The sequence below is a fragment of the Syngnathus acus genome, chromosome 22 (assembly GCF_901709675.1).
Source record: "Syngnathus acus chromosome 22, fSynAcu1.2, whole genome shotgun sequence".
NCBI lineage: Eukaryota > Metazoa > Chordata > Actinopteri > Syngnathiformes > Syngnathidae > Syngnathus > Syngnathus acus.
In genome coordinates, this window is record NC_051106.1 from 1,577,928 (window position 1) to 1,596,948 (window position 19,021).

Below are 19,021 nucleotides of genomic sequence, written 5' to 3' on the forward strand. Positions count from 1 at the left end.
CGTTAACAGCAAATTCTAATTAGAAATGCCTTTTTGTGTCCCTTTAACATATATAACCGATTTTTGATGCTGTTAAAAACGTATTAACTTTTTTTCTTGGCACGTTTTGTCGTATATGTTCATTTTTTAAGTTTGACGTATACATGCTTAGATGAATAAATAATAATTAATTTATTTATTTAATAATATAAATGCTGAACCTAACCCTCAATTCATAAATATCATATGTTCTATGTTGATACAATCCTCAAGTGTCCCAATAGAGCTGACTGTAATGTGCAAATTGCACTGACCTAAACCAGTAAAGCTAATTGAGAGATGATATTTTTTTCTCAATAGCCGTGAGAGAGGAGGTGCCAGGCAGCAAAGTTGCTCCTCTAATGACTTTCGCACTCATCGTATTCTTCATGCAGTGCACCCCCCCCCCCCCCCACACACACACACATACAAAACCACCAATTCGCCAGATATGATACAGATAGCGTGGTTAAGGACGACACAGTGCATCAAGGTTGCAACCCTGATAGATTATATGGTCGTAATAGAAACAAGAGAAGCCATAAAACAATAAAGAGAAAAACATCGGTTGTCAAATTTGACGCCTCCATTAGGCAGCCCATTTCAGGGAGCGACACCCCGGCCGCAAAACGTCACACGTCGTGCTGGCCCCCGTCATTGTTCTCGAGAAAGGCCATAATCGTGTGTTTGTGAATCTCTTCATGGTTCCGTCGGCGACTTATTCAGCTGCTAAAATGGGAACGAGAAAAAAAAAAAGTGAAGTTCTTGCAAGGTTCTCATTCGGTCACGCCGGTGAGATGATTTGCCTTTAATAAGATCATTTGGCAACATCAAGGCTTTCCCAGCAGTCGTGATTACATCTGGACTCAAGATCCATGCAGGAATTTGTAGGCCGGCTAATTCTGGCTGGGAGTCAACGACCCCCAACCCGCGTCTTCAAAAGCCCCCACTTGATCCCCCTCCCCGCCCCCTCCTCAAAGGGTGAGGATGTTTGACAATCCCATCTTGTACTCGTCCCGCAATTAATTGGATACGTTGTTGGGATGTTGGCTCCTCTCATCTTTGGCTTGGGGAGACAAAAGAGGGGGGGGGGTCTGTTGACACCTCCGCGTCTGGCCGGGTATAAAAGAAGGGAGGCCACCGTTAGCCTCGCATGTTCATCTCGTGGCAAGGATGCAGATTCCGAGCAGCAGAGCCACGGGAGCTTTCGGCGGATACTCGGTGCGTAATTACGCGCCGGCGCAGCCCAAGCCCAAGTCATTCACCATCGACGCGCTACTCGCCAAGCCAGACGAGTGCAACTCGGAGCGGGCGAGTCCGGGGCTCCCTTACCCGGCCGCACTGCACGTCGGCACCGGACTGACCTACGCGCCCTGCCCGTACAACATGCTGCCCGCCGGCTATTCCGCCGTCTACTGCTGCCCGCCGTTCCCCTACCAGGCGTCCTGTCGCGGTGCCTTTTACGCGCAAGGTATTCAATTCAAGTCCTTCTCACTTGGAATGCTTTTCAATCATCTCACCTTAACTGACTTTTGTGACTGTTTTTGCAGCGGCGTCAATGCCCAAGGTGCACGCGTTGAAAGCCAAGGGGGGCAAATCCAAGCGCATGCGCACCAGCTTCACCAGCGAGCAACTCTCCCGCCTGGAGAAGGAGTTCGCCCGGCAGCAGTACATGGTCGGCTCCGAGAGGTTCCTGCTCGCCTCCGCCCTGCAGCTCACGGAAGCGCAGGTCAGAAAAAAATACAATTAATATGATTGAGTTTACGAGACAAAATGAAGGCAACAAAGTTTTAATGTGCATTGAGGTCGCCATTAAAGGGGAGAAAAGTTGAACCGACACTCAGTGAGTGCTGACATAAGAAATTTCTATCTAAATCAATTTAAAGCATATAAAATATGTTGTAAATATGAAAAATATTGTTTTACACGTTAAGAAAGAAACATTAACTATGTCTTTGATACTGTGTTTGAAATTGTGTGTTTGATAAAGTGAGGGGGAAAACAAAGCGGCGATCAGTTGTCCAAACTCAGGCAAGAAATAAAACTGCTGTTTACGTGACAAATTATAAGAAAAACACTTTAGAAGTTTCTTTTCTTCCTCAGGTCTTTGATGTAAAGCGAGAAAACCCTAATAACTCCTTGAGTGGGTGGTCATAGAAAGATTAAAATCCAGCACTCAAAACCAAATTTCCTTTCACATATTGCATTTACATATTAACGGTCAAAACTCTTTTAAGACATTCCGTCTTTGATATTGTCAATTAAAGACACTCAATGATGATGAATGACAATTGCAAACACTGAAAAAGACTTTTCTTAGACATGAGAATGCATTTTGATCGTGTCTTTGATGTCTTTGATTTTGAGTCTTCCACTCTTTCAGTGATTAGTTAACTTCTAAACATTTTTAACAACTCCAAATGACTTATTTTTAATTCTTGTACTGTTCTTTTTGTAGGTGAAAGTATGGTTCCAGAACCGTCGCATCAAATGGCGCAAGCAGAGTCTGGAGCAGCAGCAGGCCAAGCTGGCCAAGCTGGGCCTAGCCACCACCACCCCGCCCAAAAGCCCCGGATCTCAAGGCCACGCTGACGAAGAGGAGGAAGAATTCTCTGACTCTGACGTGGATGTGGATGTGTCCGATGATGCCCACGAGCCTTGCTGAAAACCCCCCTCCCCCAAAAGACTCTTGTCCACAGAAGACGACCTATTCCTATTTAATAGAAGTATAGTTATATATTTAATTTTTCTACATGCATTGCTCTTTGACTATTGTTATTTTTTGTATATTTGAATGACATATTCATAAATATATTTTATGCAATGAACGTCACTACTTTGCCTGGCTTCTTCATTCGATGACACAGCATTACACATTTTCAGAGCTGATTCAGCAAACAGGCCAAACGAATATGAAAACACTCACAACGCTAAAGTAATTCTAGTTAATAACCAAAGGTGCCATTTTTCGTCATGAAATACATGAAAGAAAAAAAGGGGTTAATGGCATTTGGTTGGCAGAACAAATGAAAAGTCCTCTCGAAGGAGCCCCCCCCCAATTACATCTTAGCAGCCAAATGCTCAGCACAGGTGTACCTAATAAAGTGAACTGGGGTGGACGTAAACGGCGAGCAGGTCCTGGGCCTCCCGTGGGCAACCAGAGACACATCAGCCGCATGTGCCGGGATAAGACGCGCGAGCACGGTGTGCATCGAAGTGGCTAATTGGCGACGCCGAATCGCAGACAACGGAGCACAAAGGCGACACGCTGGGAAGGTTTCCATGTCACTAATCTGCTCCCAAGACCTCTTAACAGGAGAAACGCTCACCTCGGGGATCAAGAGGGCTTGTTTGAGGCTTTCATCTTAGGTAAACATGACTACCAACACTTTGAGCACATCACGCCACAAAGGTGGCACGCAGGGAAACGAACCAGATACCCCCCAGTTCTAAACTGGATGATGAAGTTGGCACGGTTTGCTTGGACAGAATGCTTTGAGCGCTGTATGACTAACAACCAACAGATTTGTGATTGACTTAAGTGAATGACTGACTAACAAACTAACGAACTAACTCACTCATTAAATACAACACTGATGATCAAACTCCTCAATGAACGAACAAAGATGATGAGAGAAGCAAAAGAACAAGAGGATGGCAGCCGAAAAAAAAAAAATCTGAATTTAGCTGAAAAAGAGTGAAGCAGATCTGAGTGGCGAGTGATCTGATTTGCCCGCTAAGCCCGCAAAGCAGCGTGATGAGATGACGCCTGCTATCTCAGCATCCAGCGTAATCCCATTGAGGGAGGACCAGGGGCAGCCTGGGAAAAAGTGGAGGGGATGAAGAGGATTTGGGGAGGGGTCAGTGGAGGGGTGCGGGAAGGAGGGGGGGGGGTCGTGCTCTCAATTAGCAAAGGCCACCTTAACGGCTGGAAAGCAACACCAGGGGCTGCCGGCTGCGTGGGCTCCTTAAAATGAAGACCTCATCATCATTGCTTGTGCCACCAGGCTTCAAAAACAGTGAGACATCAAATACAACAAAAGTACTGTGCAGAATTCAAGACAAATGTAATCCACTGCACCATTCAGCTCAGTTGGAAAATGTATTTTGGTCCTTTACTTTCACGTACCACTAGAGGGAGACCTTGTATCGTTTTAACAATCTCCAATAGTTAATAAGAACAAAATAATGCAGCATGACAAGGGTGGAATCCAAATTGCATATGAAGATAGACATGTGGAGGCGAGAAGAAGGTGTGAAAGTTCTCATGCCTCGTCAAAATGGCGCTTAGCATATTTTATGTGGCGCACTCCATCTAATAGTCATTAGCTTTCATTACTGCGTTTGAAGTGGAAGCAGGCTCTTTTGTGAGCCAGCACAATGGCGGACCAAGCACGGACGTGGCCTCCTAAGGGGAGGAGACGGGGACACGCCTCTTCCTGTCTGCATTCAGACTGGCAGCCAATCAGCGCGCGGAGTGAAAGGGAACCAATAAAGTGGCAACAAAGGGCAACTTTACAGTAGAATGACTTCTGCTTGCAGTTCAATACGGACCATTTTAATTGCAAGTTATTAATTCGAAAGCATTTACTTGTAAAGGGGCGGTAAGCCCAAAATTCTATCTATCACGTGATTCCACTGCCTCGATTGTAAATAACCTTTTCACTTTGAAACACAGGCAACTAGTTTAATATCTTAGAATTTACTGTATCATTGAGGTGCAATCGATTGTATTGAGCTGGATGTTTGTTTAGGCCGAGTGGGTGTAGTGGGGCGGGAGGGGGTGGGGGATGCTATGTGGGGGGCGGTCGCAGGTTGTCGCGCAGGTGCCACATACGCGGCGACGTGCTACTTTTGCCATGTGGTTATTGTGGCAAGGGTGAATTTCTGCAGGTGGCGTACATTAGCATCAAGGCACACATTAGCGCTGAGCACACAAACAGAATGGCCAATTAGGTTATTTTAATGAAGGAGCCATCACATCTTCATTCATCTCACATTCCATGCAATCACCATAACAATATTCTCTTGGAAAAGTATTGCGTTCATTATACATATTGACTTGCAGCAGATTGTTATTCTTCACTCAACTGCCGATTAGCATAAAGATGATGTCATCTGTAATAAGGAAATGTTTGACACGTTGTAGTCCATATTCACTTCAGTCATGATACACTGCAAATTCTATGGTGTTGTTAAAAAAGGGAGGGAACCTCAAGCTGTTGTACCTGGCTTTTTCCGACAAGTGGCAGCATAAACCCAGAAAACTGATACAACACGAATTGCTCGTTTTCATTCGCAGGACTTCAAGCGTTGTAGGATTTTATACCAAGTTCTACCAGAAAATTGTAAGTAAACATTCATCCGATAGCATGTAAATAAAGAACACCTTTTTCTTTTTTCTTTTTTTTTTTTGATAAAGCGTCGGGAACGTTTTTTTCAAAAACGTCTTTTGTCAAAAGTTTCTTTTGAAAGTACATTTTGCCAACACAGGGGGGCAGCTGTCATGTCTGAACAGGACATCAGACCAAAACCATTTTGGAATGCACGGATTCATTAATTTGAATTCTGTCATTTATGCGGATTTATTTCAATCAAGAACATTTTCGAACGGAATTGTTGAGATTATGCGTGCATGTTATTTTAATTGGACAGTTCTCTATTTTTTTAAGAACGCCTGGCATTAATAACATTTGACACAAAGACGACAGTAAATTAATTAAACCGGATGATTCTCTATTAGCATAGGCGTCAACGAGCAAGGAAAAAGAATTAAATCCCAATAGAAAAATTTAAATCAACGCTTATGGGCTGATAATGTTGATAATGTTTCATATAATTACTTTTTTTAAAGAAGTGTGTGGAGCAATTTCATTAACACCTTTGTTCATTTCTTTACCACTATACATTAATAAAGTCACACGCATGATTAGATTACGCACACGTAAGGTGTCAAATACATTTTTACAATTCTACAATCTTGAAATGGGATTATTATCACATTGTGACGACGCATTTAGAATTAGTCAAACATCAAAAACATTGATGTCAAGTTCCAGGTTTCTGTGGTTGGTGAGACTCAGGTGATTAGTGGAGCCCGGAGCTCAAAGCAAGTATGCTGAGGCGGCATTTTAGTGTTACGCTGCAGGCAAACGGAAAGATGTTTTCACAAAATGGTCTTAAAACTACTTCTCTTTCTTCACTTTTCAATCTTTTAGTCTTCTCTTAATGTGTTTAAACGTCGGCAAAAATGCACATTTCCAGGTAGATAATTTTGTCAAAAATATTAGGAACAGCACACGGGGCAATCTAAAAGATTTTTTGTTTACATTGGCTCGAGAAAGTGTACCTAATGAAGTGTCCAGCCAGAAAAGAAACTGAACCGTGGCGCAGGTGGTTTTCTGTGAGACACACGCGCGTGCGCAACCAAACATTAACCTGCAGCGGGGATGCGCATGAGCGCGCGTGCATGCCCGGGGGCTTTTCAGGATCAAAAAGCTTTCATGTTAAAAAAGAAAGGTTAACCCAATGACAAAATGTTTCATTCCTTCAAAGTCGTGACTCCTAAGTTTTAGCTTGACTCGGGCTGACGTCACTTGCGGAAATTAAATCTGCTCGGCTGGTGCGTTTAGGAGCCTTTAAAGCTCTAAACGCCTCATCAACAACTTGTTTAACGCTAATCATTTTCTATTGCAACTCGCTGCACATTCCCAAGTCACTTATTAACTATCACGTTTTTTTCTCTCTCTCTCTCACTCTACCTTTCCTTTCCACGACCTAAATCCTTCTCGTGATAGAGGACAAAGTGTTTTTGCCCAAAGCTTGCACACAATGTAGACGTTTTGATTAAATGTCTAAAAAATGGACAGACAAATAAAACGCACTAACATTAATGTGATTAGATTTTTTTTTTTTTTTCAGTGTGAGAACGGAGGCCAATTATCACTACTGTTAATGAGTGGCAGTGTTTATAGTGTAAGTATACAATCTCAAGAATATAATCGACGGTTATGGAGATTTAAAAGCAATTAAAAATACTAAAATAAAACATGAAAACATGTTAATTTGCATTTGACAGTTTATAATAAAAATGCGCGACGACATCCATTAATGTGAGTCCTTAAAAAGATCGCTGGACGAAAATGCATGCTGGAATAGTATTATATATATATATATATTTGTATTGTATTTTGTGGATTTAAAAATCCAATCAAATAGTCGACTTTGATATGAGTCCATTTTCTCAAGAGGGACACACGCATGATCAAAAAGATGATGAGACGATGAGGGGGGGAAAAGTCGAAAGTAAAGAAATTTACCGACCTTTCTCAAAATTAACGCATGGAGTTGGGGAAAAAATGAAAATATATTTCAGGTAAGTTGGAATAATTTTTTAACACCGATATATACGAAACGTAAATTTTACTGGCTACAAAACGAGCTTCTTGATGGGCAGGTGCGGTGGTCCAATCAACGTCCGCGCAAGGGGGGGGGGGGGCGAGGGCACCCCCACATGCACGCACGCACGCTCTCACTTGCGCAGCCTTGCGTATAAGAAAGCTTTGGCGTCAAGGAGGACTTGGAGCACTGTTGACTTTTCAAGCAACATCTCCGGGCTCCGAGCGGAAAGAAAAGTTGGACATGCAGATCTAAACGAGGATTTAGCAGGGAACAGAAAGAAAAGAAAAAGAGCTCGACTTCTTTCTTGTCTGGAGATGTTCGCGCCTGCAGGCAAGCGCTGCTTCACCATCGAGTCTCTAGTGGCCAAGGAGAACCCGCTGGCCGAAGAACCCATCCGCCCCACGGCGCTCAGCTACGCCGGTCCGGCCCCTGACGCCCTGATGGGCGGCTACCAAGCGGCCGCCGCTCCAGGGGTGGCTGCAGCGGCTGCCGCTGCGGCTGTTGCCCGCTCGCTCTACCCGAACCCAGCCGAGCTGGTGTTCCCCGAGTCGGTGAGCCACCCGCAGCTGGCCGTTGGCCCCCACTCGCACACCCACCATCACCACCATCACCACCAACATCAGAACCAGCACCTGCAGCACCACGCACACTTCTTCGGCTCGGCGCAGCACCGAGACCCGCTCAATTTTTACCCCTGGGTGCTCCGGAACCGCTTCTTCGGACACAGGTTTCAAGGTAATGCCGCTCCTTTTCCGATGAATGTCAATCAACGAGGCGCGGACGCAACGCGGTCATTTTAACTATGCAGCGCAAGATGTAATAAAAGATGCTTTTATATTATTTAAATGCAAAATTCAAGTATGCACAACATTTAGCCATTGGAAACCTCATCTGGCTTTAGAAATGCATGGCAGCAATGATATATTTTTTTAAAACTATATTAACTTTAACAACGTGTTACTTATTACAGGTGTAAAGTACTTTTTTTTATAAATAGCATACGATTCAATACTATAGACGCAAATACAGTAAGTTAATTCCTCACTTACTGAGTCATTCTAATGAATATTTGTCTTCGTACCTGATTACACTTTAACGTGCGCGCGTGTGTGTGGGCGTTGTAATATCATGAAAAGTCATACACACTGAGAACTGCACTCGCTCAATTATTCATAAAGAAGCAAAATTACTGACGATATATCCTAATCAAATATAAATATTTCAAAGAACCATGGTAGATTTTTTCCAAATGACACAATTATCAATTGTATTAAAAAACAGCAAATAAAGTAAAATGATCAAATTGAGTCAAACACACAATGTAGATATATATAATTTAAATCATAGCGTATAAAACTCCGCAATGAGCACTTCTTACTCAACATGTCCTGCACACACCAAATGAAAAGGAGATTCAAATACATGTCTACATTAAATTACAATCACCATAACAGTACAAATTGCAAGTCGCTATTTATTACGAATAATTAATAAGATCATTTTTTAATCGAAAAATATTGTACTCATTTAGTTTTTTGCTACCAAAGCATTTACTGCATGTGTGTAAATATAACTTTAGTCAACAAACGACAATAAACGTGCATTGGACATTTGAATAGCAGTAAAGAAGCAAAAAAAAAAGTTGATAGATAATTGGCGAAGGCGATTAAATCACGACAAAATGGTCCAGAATATAAATGTTTTGAGCTGCGGTTTTAAGCGTAAAAAACGGGCAAACAACTCACCTGTTCGGCGACTCGGAGTCGTTCTTGCAAGGCCGTAATGGTGGTCCGGTGTGTCGTCCGCGTCCGGCAGGTCATGACGCGTCCCAGGACAGCCTGCTCCTCCACGGCCCGTTCGCCCGGAAGCCCAAGCGGATCCGAACCGCCTTCTCACCGTCGCAGCTGCTGCGCTTGGAGCGGGCCTTCGAGAAGAACCATTACGTGGTGGGCGCCGAGCGGAAGCAACTGGCCGGTAGCCTAAACCTGTCCGAAACGCAGGTGAGGTCCCGGGCAGGAATTAAGGCAAACAAACACGGTGACTCCTCGCGTTCTTTTGAAGGACAAGTATTGGATAAATTGTGTCCATCTGAAATATCGACACTTGGGGGGGGGAAATCATGCCACATCTACCGGAAACACCAGAGGTAAAGTGATTAAAAAAATTCCCCTTTTGATTATTTAGCAAATTTTGGCGTTTAATAAATGTACATGTGCATTGTATAATATCAGCAACAATAATTTGAGGAAATACTGATTCATAGTGGCTTTGTGGATAATTGCTACTCTTAATTTGGACACAAATAGAGGTTAAATTGTCACAACAAAAATATTCACAGGATACACTTATATTAGAAATACAGAAACAAACCAACAGTGTAAATAAATACAGGAGCCAACGAAAAATGTTAAACATTTAAATCTAATCCAAGCATTGAGAGTGTTTATTTTTTTTATGACGATTTATTCATTAATAATACGTTTGCTGTGGTGGTTGTATGTTAGGGAAAATATGGCCCGTGGGCAATACGTGGCACACTACGTTCTGAAATCCGGCACACCAGGCAGTTGAGTGATCAAGAATCTTGTGATACTTGTAGAATTTGTAAACTTATTATTATTATTATTATATTATTTGATAAAACAGGCAAATTAAAATAAACAGTCATTTTGGTTTAATGCACTTATATTTTTTGATTTATTAGAAATCAAAACTATTAGTAAAATGTTCACATTTTCATTTTATGCTTTAAGTGTTATTAAATAATAAAATGAAAATAAAATACAAAAAGAGAACGCACCATTGTTCAGACCATTATACTTTGAACTACATCTAAATAAATCCCATAATCATCAGTTAAACGTTTGTGAAAAAAACCTTGTCATAATCTGTGACTAAACAGATGTGCAAACGCCACCACAGCAAATCTGGAAACAGTGAGCCACAAACACAGCACAGTTCGTGTCATGTGATCAAAGCAAGATTTATCGACCAGGCTTTTACTACCAGTCATAATGATGGCGTTCGCACCCTCGCTCTTGCCGCTTTGACAAGTCCAAAATAGCGTGTGGCATATCTACCGACATCACTTATTGGATGGAGGTGTGTGTTATTGATGCTATGTGGGTGTCAATTAGGCCTAATGGGCCATAAAAAGACATCTCATGAGCCAACAGTATAGTTTGCGTGAATGACGAGACTTCTTGCTTAAGCTGCACCACTTGCTTCATCACCCTTCACCATCATAACACTAACACAAATACATGACATCAAAGTATCAGTTATGATTGGCATATGAAAAAAAATCTCACTTCTTTTTTTTTAGAAAACATAGTTTTAGCATGCGGACTCATTCCAGGTCACATGTGACTACAGTCTTGTTATCAAACAGTGGGAGATGGTTTTGGACGATACTGGAGTACATCTTAATGAATGTAAATGATATGCGAAGTGAGAAGAAATCCGGCAAGAAGGCGACGGCAAGTCACGAAAAACAAAAAAACTGCAAGCAGGCATGTGCGATGAACTTGTGTCACTTCCCAATGTTGTGCGACACGTTGTCGCTCCCCAATGTTGCGTAACACGTTATCTTCCCATAACGTTGTGTACTCACCGTGAATGGACTTACTCATGTGTGTGGCTTGCATCCGCACAGGTGAAGGTTTGGTTCCAAAACCGGCGGACCAAGTACAAGCGTCAGAAGCTGGAGGAGGACGGGCCGGATGCCCAGCAAAAGAAGAAGGGCAACCACCACATCAACAGGTGGCGTATGGCCACCAAACAGACCAGCTCCGAGGACATCGACGTCACCTCGGAGGACTGAAAGAGAACAAAAAACAAAAGGAACAGAAACACTGCTGCCTCACGAGGACCAACAACACTATTTATTATGTAATATGATGAAGTATATGTACACGTACCGGGAGCAAACAAGACTGTGTGTGGAGTGGGACGAGATGGACTGGGACGAGATGGACGCCCCCCCCCCCCCTGTGTTCTCATGCTGTTCTTTCATTAAAGCTGCTGTCAGTCACCAACCGTGGTTTACTTTCATCCCCAGGCACACAATTTGCCCGTTCGAATGAACGCCTTCCTCAAACAAACGTCAGCCACAAGACGCTACTGCTCACGTGCGCTAACCAAAACAGCAGCACCAATCCAAGCGGTTGCTCAGATGAATGAAAGTGGTTAGTTTCCCTTGACGTGACTTGTAAATTACTAACATAAGCCACATACTGTAACACTCCCGGGCCAGGCCGGTTTGGGCCGGGTCACGTTTTGCTCTCCACCTGCACGTCGAGGCCCAATAAGGTCTGAGCGCTTCTCGAGCCTCTTGAACAAATTGACACGAGGAGACAAAACCACGTCAACGTGCCAGGAAGTCAGTCGTCCGCCTTCTGCTGTTTGTTGTCGAGAAGCGCCGATTTAGACAAACATGTCAAGAATGTCGCCGGGCGCTTGCGCAGGTGTCAGGTGCGTTACCCGAGTCGCTGCGCACACAAGTTAAACAGACGGAGAGGGAAAGTAGTCGGCCATTGTGCGGCGGCTGGGGCCTCCGTAATCACCTGTCAAAAGAAACGGAAGGAATCTGTCGCTAATGACCGCTGGGCTTTAGCGATGAGCCGTGATGTCTGACCTTGATGTTTTGTTTTGTAAACCAAGAGGAGCGGGGGGGCTCTTCTCACTTTTTGGACAAAGAGCACAAAATGGGTGTTGTGAAGGACTGGCTTTCAGGAGATCCAACTTGTATGCACGCTGGTACACGCACGCACGCACGCACACAACACACACACACACACACGCACACACACACACGCACGCACACACACACACACGCACACACACACACACACACACACACACACACACACACACACACACACACACACACGCACACACACCTTTAATTTAAAATCCATTGGAAATGAAATGAATCTCTGCAAGCTAGTTGTAAACCAAGTCAGCAGAGAATGAAACCAGGCGTCTCTTATCGCCAGTGTCAGCAAAGAGGACATTTGGTGATGGGAAAAACAAAAGTGTGTGTGCACCAGCAGATGACAGACGCCTTGACGAGAAGTTGGAGAAAGCGAAGCAACTGTCTCCTTGCGCCGTCATTAGCTCAATGCGCTAAAGAGCAGATGTTATTTCCTTCCTCCGCTTCACAAAACAGCACCTCGTGCAACAAACGTGGCGTCACTTGAGTCGCATGATAAGAAGTGCAACTGACGACAAATTGCAGCTTTACTAATTAGCATGCTACGAAGCCGCCATTTGGGGATATTATGCTTCAAGAAAATGACGATTACGCAGTAAACACACACCAAAGTGGGCAATGGCTTCTTTTCCCTGATTCAATATGCTTATAACATTATTTGGACCCACCCAGGTCGTTGTTGAGGAAGGTGCGACTTCATTTTGACAGCACACACCAATGCGACGTGACATTTTTTCTTCACAATTGCCATGGCAACCATACAAACACTGCAGTTGACAGTGGAGGATGCGAGGCAGCAAATGTGAAAATGAAGTGCAAGCAGCACTCAAACACATATTGTCACCTGCGGCACTACCTTGACTTACAAGTGCCCTGACTTACGAGTTTTGCAAGTTACGAGCCATCGCTCCATGCAACTATGTAAAACCAAAACCAGACAATCCAAGTTAAGCAATGTACCCACGAAATAACGTTACTTTGTAGTTAGCTTCTTAAGCAAAATGCTAACTTTATGCTCGGCTAAAGACGTTTGAACTGGTTGAAAAATCAAAAGGCTAAGGTGAGCGACTTAGCATGCAAGCATTTGTGTGTATAATGACGTGGTCCGAAAGCACGGAACACTCACTTGCAGGTGTTTGTTGCCACGTCTGATTGACTGACGCAGACCTGAAGGAAGGAGAGAAAAACAAGCAGTTGTATGACAAGACGTGAAAGCGTAACCCAACAAATTGTGACCGTTTTAAAGACATTTTTAAACGTTGCTGCTAATGTGCAGAAAAAGGTCCAATTTGGCACATGGAAAGTCTGAGTGGAGCTTTGCTAATAGTTGAAGCAGATGGCAGAACCCAAGGTGTGAAGTGGGACAATTGCGTAGGTGGGGGAGTATTCAGGTGTCTTTCTTTTTGTTTTTTTTGTTGGGGGTAGGAGAAAGTGCAAAACTGGCTCCTCCATCGGAACGGAAGGCGTCTATTCGCTACATATGTCTGACTTTGCCACCATATGGCTGCGGGAGCTATTTCCAGTTCGTAATTAAAACCTTCGGCAAGTGGAGAAAGGCGGTTTGTCTCATTCGGCGAGGGGGAAAGACGACTGCAGAACGCAAGAAACAAAACACACCAAACAGACCGATTTGGACAATTAAATGAATTCAACAAGTCGATACATAACAAATACCTGCGATATTTAAAATCAAACTGGCTCTGGGCCTTGCGAAGAGACCAAATATGTGCTCTGACACCACTAAAGTGATTTTGTCCAGATTCTGTCCATTTTCAAACCTGCAACGTCTTCACCTGAACCAACTCAATCTAAAAGCAGAGTTTTCCCATCTCCAAGGATAATACCTCCTTTGCCACGTGGGGACGGCGAACACAGCGGGAGCTCCCGTGAAGGAGCTAGCTCCGTCGCTCCTCCGCCTAACAAGGAAGAGCGGCTGCCTAATGAGGGAGCTCATTAACACGTCGGGCTGCCTTGTCTTAATTAGGCAGCTCGCTCACAAAACCGAGCCTGAGAGGAGGCGGCGTCAAAGAGGTCAACGGCAGAATCAGGAGTGTGCTAAAATGCTAACTTGCTAATTCCAGCATGGCACCCATGGTTTGTATTTCATTGTGGAATAAACGCATGTAACGTCTTTGTGTTGACGACGTTCAGCATGTTCATTAGCTAATGCCAGTTAGCTCACTAGCTTGACTTTGAATTTAGCATGCGCGGTTAGAAATATATTACAAGCGTGCACAAGCAAGGATAGTGCTATTACCACTTCTTGGTACAGAATGCTAGAATGGTTAACGATACCGGAATTATAAATTGTGTTTCAGAGATTTTGTGTAACATCATGTAATGATGTTTTTGTAGATAGCACAGGATTTGACTTCAAAAACATCCCGATCAAGGTTTACCAATTCTAACTGTACTTTTGAACAGAAGCAAAGCGTTTGGCAGAACCGAACCATTAGTCGGGTCTGCTCAAACTAGAAGCCCACAAGTTGTAATTGCTTCACTTGAACTGAACGGTAAAAATGCTCTCAGCGGTGTGATCCATCACCGAAGGGAGGCCCCTCTTACGACCATCTTGTTCTCGCTCTATTGAACACCAGCGAGGGCGATCTGACATTGAGGAGAGGCTCTGCACCCCCCCCCACCTCCTTATTCACTCTGCAGTCCGGAATCCCAAACACACCTGGCTAGAGGACTCATGCTTGTCAGACCTTCACAAAGATGGTCGCATTCCTGAAGAGCCAGCTGGAAGAGGGGCTTTGCTTTCTGGCAAATGATGCACCCGAGTATCGCCGTCGACAACGAGATCCGTCTATGAATCAGTTTAGGCTTTTTTGAGATTCCTGTCAGCCATGAGACACCCTCCGACAGTTTGCATGAACGCCATATCGCACAGAGAGCCTGCGATCACACTTGACATATTTGATTAGTTCACAAATGAGCATCTTCATTTCGCTTGCCATCTGAATTCAATCCAAAACTGGAGGTTGCACAGAAACATGGCCTGGTTATGTCCCAATAATAATCTGGATAAATAATAATAATAATCGTAATCTGCTAGATAGCCTCGAATCATGGAATCAATTAACGTGAATGCTGCAATCATTTGGAATTATTTGAAACTGGCGGCGATTTTCCGTAAGCTAATTTCACTCGCACATTTGAAATTGCGTCAAACAATCGTGTGCGGTATTCACTGGCGAATTGCCACTGGCCACAATTCCAACAAATGGCAAATTAATCGCGAGACGCTAGCCGGCGCCTTTGCCTCTGGTCGAGCTCTTTATCGTCTAATTGATTGACAGGCCAGCGCTTGATTAGGTTATTACAAATAAATATAGCCCTAAGTAAGCAAACAAACAAAATCCAAACACCACTTTGCTTGTGCTCCATCCAATTAGCTTTTTTTAATTACCTATTATGCTGAGGCGCACAGCAAAACGACAACAATGCGCAAAGACAAATCGGCAAAACGAGGCCCTGACATAGACGCCACTTTAGGGGTAATTACCCAATTTGTTTGCGGCAGCAGAGTTCTAACAAGCAGCCAATTACCGCAGAGAAAGGCTGCGTCGCCGTGCAAACCTGTTGATTTAATTAGATTAACCGTGTGCTACGGCGCCGGGAAGCAGGCAAACAATTTAATTACCAGCCGGCGGCCCCGGGGCATTGTGGGACGATGGCTCTGTGGACCCACGAGGGCCGATGCTGCAGAAAGAAAGCAACACAAGGAAGACTCACAAACGTATTTTGTGGGATCCCTGCCTGAAAGAGAAATTCAGATCTCTGGATTTTTTGTGTTGTGAATAAAGAAAATCAAGTCTGTGACTCTTTCAATTTCTTTAACCATTACTTGGTTGCTGTACTTTATAAAGGTCGCTACAGTTCATTCGGTGTCGACGTTTTGGTGCTAACGCGCCAATCGCCGTCTCAGAGCGCGGTCGGTGAAGAAAGCAAAATATTCCGACTCGGTTCCAACGGAAGCGTCCGCAACGCAGCGGGAGATGGATCTTAATCAGCGACCAGCCGTGTGTGACCTTTTCCAGGTCCGAGACAACCTGACGTTGCCCCCGCGGAGCGGCGACGCTTCCCGGGGTGAACGCTGCCTTCCCTGTTGGCCCACATGACAAGCTCTCAGATCCATAAGAAGTTCCACAGCAAGACACCGCCAGTGGCACTGAAAGGTGATAAAAAAGACAAAGAAAAAGCCAAAAGCACGGTATTTGTCATAAGACTTGTTCGCTTGTGATGAGTCAGTGTTAAACTTCACAACCTTGTCACAAAGGCCGTGCCCAGCCTCTGTACCGGCTTACCTCAAAACGGCAGAAATATGGGTCGACTTCCCGCATATTCAATATGTTAACCAGCTTTGTTGTGAATGGGTCGTTGTTCTCCCTAATTTGTTTTGGACATCAGCTTTCCTCTGATTGGTTTGTTCCTGATATATCTGTTGGCTCTACGATGCTAATGACTTAAGTCAAATTTCACATGCTGTGGATCAGTTTCACTTTTCTGTCAAAATGGCGGCAAATTGGTGGTCAAGTCCACTTCATTTTCTGCCTTTGGAGGCGGGATGAGAGCCGAGCCAGAGTTGGGACGCTGCCCGTGTGTAAGGGTGTTGTTCTCAGTGGCGCAACAGGGGTGTGAAGTTTAACGCTCGACATCCTAGGCCGACTCCCTAAAACCATTCGCGCTGCCCAGCGCTCCTTTTGTTTTTGTACAAGATTTGCAGGTGTCAAGCTCAAAGCGAGCGAATAAGTCGTCCTTTAGCGACCGCCCTGAGGCGTTCACGAAAGCGACAGGAACAATGGCGGGGGCACTCGGAGGGGGCGTGACCGCAGGCCGGGACCCGCGAGGGGGTCAGGAGGTCGCCAATTAAAGGTCTGGTGAGGAGCCCCATTCTTTGAACCAAGGCACCTTTTGCAATCAAACTCGAAATCTTCTTTTGGAACACTAACTGTGTGTGTAAGCACGACTTGCTCAGAATATTTGAGCATATTTACGTTTTTCTCTTGGGACACCCAAAAGAAGCTCAACACACACCGACGGGGCGAGCGTGTGCGAGCCTGGCCCACTGGCCGCTCCGGCAAGGTGACAAATGAGTTTCCTAAAAGGTGATGAGCGCCACTCGACGACGCCGTCGCAGCAAAAACTACCAACGCCCGTCATCCAATTTGCACTAATTAGCTTGACATCAGGTTGGGAGAGCGCCGTGGTCCCTGGCCGGCGCCCACCCGGCCCCTTTCCGCTCTTGTCATTAGGAACAAGTCCAGGCGAGACCTGGCCCTGCGGGGTGCGCTCTGTGTGTGTGTGTGTGTGTGTGTGTGTGTGTGTGTGTGTGTGTGTGTGTGTGCGTGCGTGCGTATATGAGTGTGTGTGCTTGTGCATGTGTGTGCGCACGCACCCACACTTCATCGTGTTGCTATCACTGTCAGTGGAAAGCCCGCCCACCACTTGGTAGCATCGTTCCTCACAGACCTGAAATGACCACCACACAACCAGGAAAATAAAAAAATAAATAAATAAATAAAAATAATAATAAATAAATAATAATTTGCATTCACTTTATTCAAAATATATGACATTTTTCCAAATTGACAAAAATGCATCTACATAAATCATCAAAGGAAGCTGTTTCAAAAATTGTCTGATTCAAAAATATTTTTTGCTTAACTCAGCCACAAGCAGGGTGGAGAATTCATTTTGTCAGCGGTGTCTCGCTAAATATTAATTACATTTTCCAATACATCCTTAATAAAGGTCATCATTTGAGTTTTTTGCGCTCCAACTGTCAGTCAGTCAACATATCAAATCATATCGTCATCATATTAGCGGGAGCCAGATGTTTCCACACACCAGGTGGCGCCTGCTCATTAGTGCCTCTGACAAACTGTTTCCTGTCACCCTCTGACAGAACTCAAATCAGCTTGCACCATTTGCAATTAAATTCCGTAATGACGGCGCCAGCGACATCCCTCAAATCATGATTATTATTATTAATAACGCAGCATAAGGAACCATTTTGGAGCGCCCAGCCGCCACCGGCACCCGTGCCTAACTTGAGTTTAATTGTGGCAACTGCTAATTTGGATGAAAATCTGCTCTGCGACGATGTTGACATATGGATGTGTTTCAGAAAAAAAATGCTAGGTCACTTTTAAGTTTTAAAGTCCCTGATTAGCAGGATAGATCCAATTAATACTTCCAATAACATATTCATCTTGTTTACCGCATCAAACTATACATATGGTTGGAATAATTCCATGCATATTCAATTATAAGCATAATTGTGTTGCGTCTGTGCTTTAATACACAGTCTATTAAGAGGGTAATTATTTTTATTTCTTGGATGTAGAGTGGGGAGAAAAGTGGGGGTCATTTCTTTGCCCTCTCCAAACCAGCGTCCCTGTTAGAGAATCTGCCCAGTGCTTAGGCCCAAAGTAAGCACGTTATTACATGAGTTAAAAACTGTTTCTACGACAATAAAGCAACTTGATGCGAGAATATTTCTTAAAGATCAGTACTAATAGAAATTGTAATTGTCAAATGTTACCTGCTCAGAATGGGACCTATCACTGCTGGGCTGCCAGATATTTTTCTATTCTGTTAAGATATTTTGTTTTTGTCCATTTCTAGTTTGTCAATGATGAACAAATTTGCAGTTTAAGAACACCTTTAGCTTCTTTTTCGTTCTTTACTTCAGCTAAGGAGAGGGGCGTTTACCTTTAGCTTAGCACCTAAGGTGCATTGTGGGAATGTAGTTTTTCAACCAGGCTTGTTATTGGACTGGGTTTGTTCGGGTTTCATTTCCAACGCAACCTGAACAGTTGCGACGACAACGTCAAAGCAAACTAAGGTCACATTCATATTTTGATGACGAACAAAATGGCT

At 44.1% G+C, this 19,021-nt stretch overlaps 2 protein-coding genes across 2 annotated transcripts; both read left to right on the forward strand.

Annotated features, from left to right (window-relative positions):
* The first annotated feature begins 1,172 nt into the window (after window positions 1–1,172).
* On the forward strand, window positions 1,173–2,786 carry noto (notochord homeobox). The gene is made up of 3 exons (XM_037241629.1): window positions 1,173–1,489; window positions 1,569–1,747; window positions 2,477–2,786. Exons 1-3 carry the CDS (start codon window positions 1,192–1,194, stop codon window positions 2,681–2,683), a joined length of 684 nt encoding a protein of 227 aa, XP_037097524.1. The 5' UTR covers window positions 1,173–1,191; the 3' UTR covers window positions 2,684–2,786.
* A 4,810-nt stretch (window positions 2,787–7,596) lies between these two features.
* Window positions 7,597–11,475, forward strand: emx1 (empty spiracles homeobox 1). The gene is made up of 3 exons (XM_037241484.1): window positions 7,597–8,154; window positions 9,235–9,419; window positions 11,075–11,475. Exons 1-3 carry the CDS (start codon window positions 7,734–7,736, stop codon window positions 11,240–11,242), a joined length of 774 nt encoding a protein of 257 aa, XP_037097379.1. The 5' UTR covers window positions 7,597–7,733; the 3' UTR covers window positions 11,243–11,475.
* The last annotated feature ends 7,546 nt before the right edge of the window (window positions 11,476–19,021 follow it).

Bases quoted from the DNA above. Each gene is read 5' to 3' on its own strand.
- noto (XM_037241629.1), top strand. From the start codon at position 1,192: ATGCAGATTCCGAGCAGCAGAGCCACGGGAGCTTTCGGCGGATACTCG. The intron at 1,490-1,568 runs GTATTCAATTCA...CTGTTTTTGCAG, and splicing joins CGGTGCCTTTTACGCGCAAG to CGGCGTCAATGCCCAAGGTG. The intron at 1,748-2,476 runs GTCAGAAAAAAA...TTCTTTTTGTAG, and splicing joins TGCAGCTCACGGAAGCGCAG to GTGAAAGTATGGTTCCAGAA.
- emx1 (XM_037241484.1), top strand. From the start codon at position 7,734: ATGTTCGCGCCTGCAGGCAAGCGCTGCTTCACCATCGAGTCTCTAGTG. The intron at 8,155-9,234 runs GTAATGCCGCTC...CGCGTCCGGCAG, and splicing joins CTTCGGACACAGGTTTCAAG to GTCATGACGCGTCCCAGGAC. The intron at 9,420-11,074 runs GTGAGGTCCCGG...GCATCCGCACAG, and splicing joins TAAACCTGTCCGAAACGCAG to GTGAAGGTTTGGTTCCAAAA.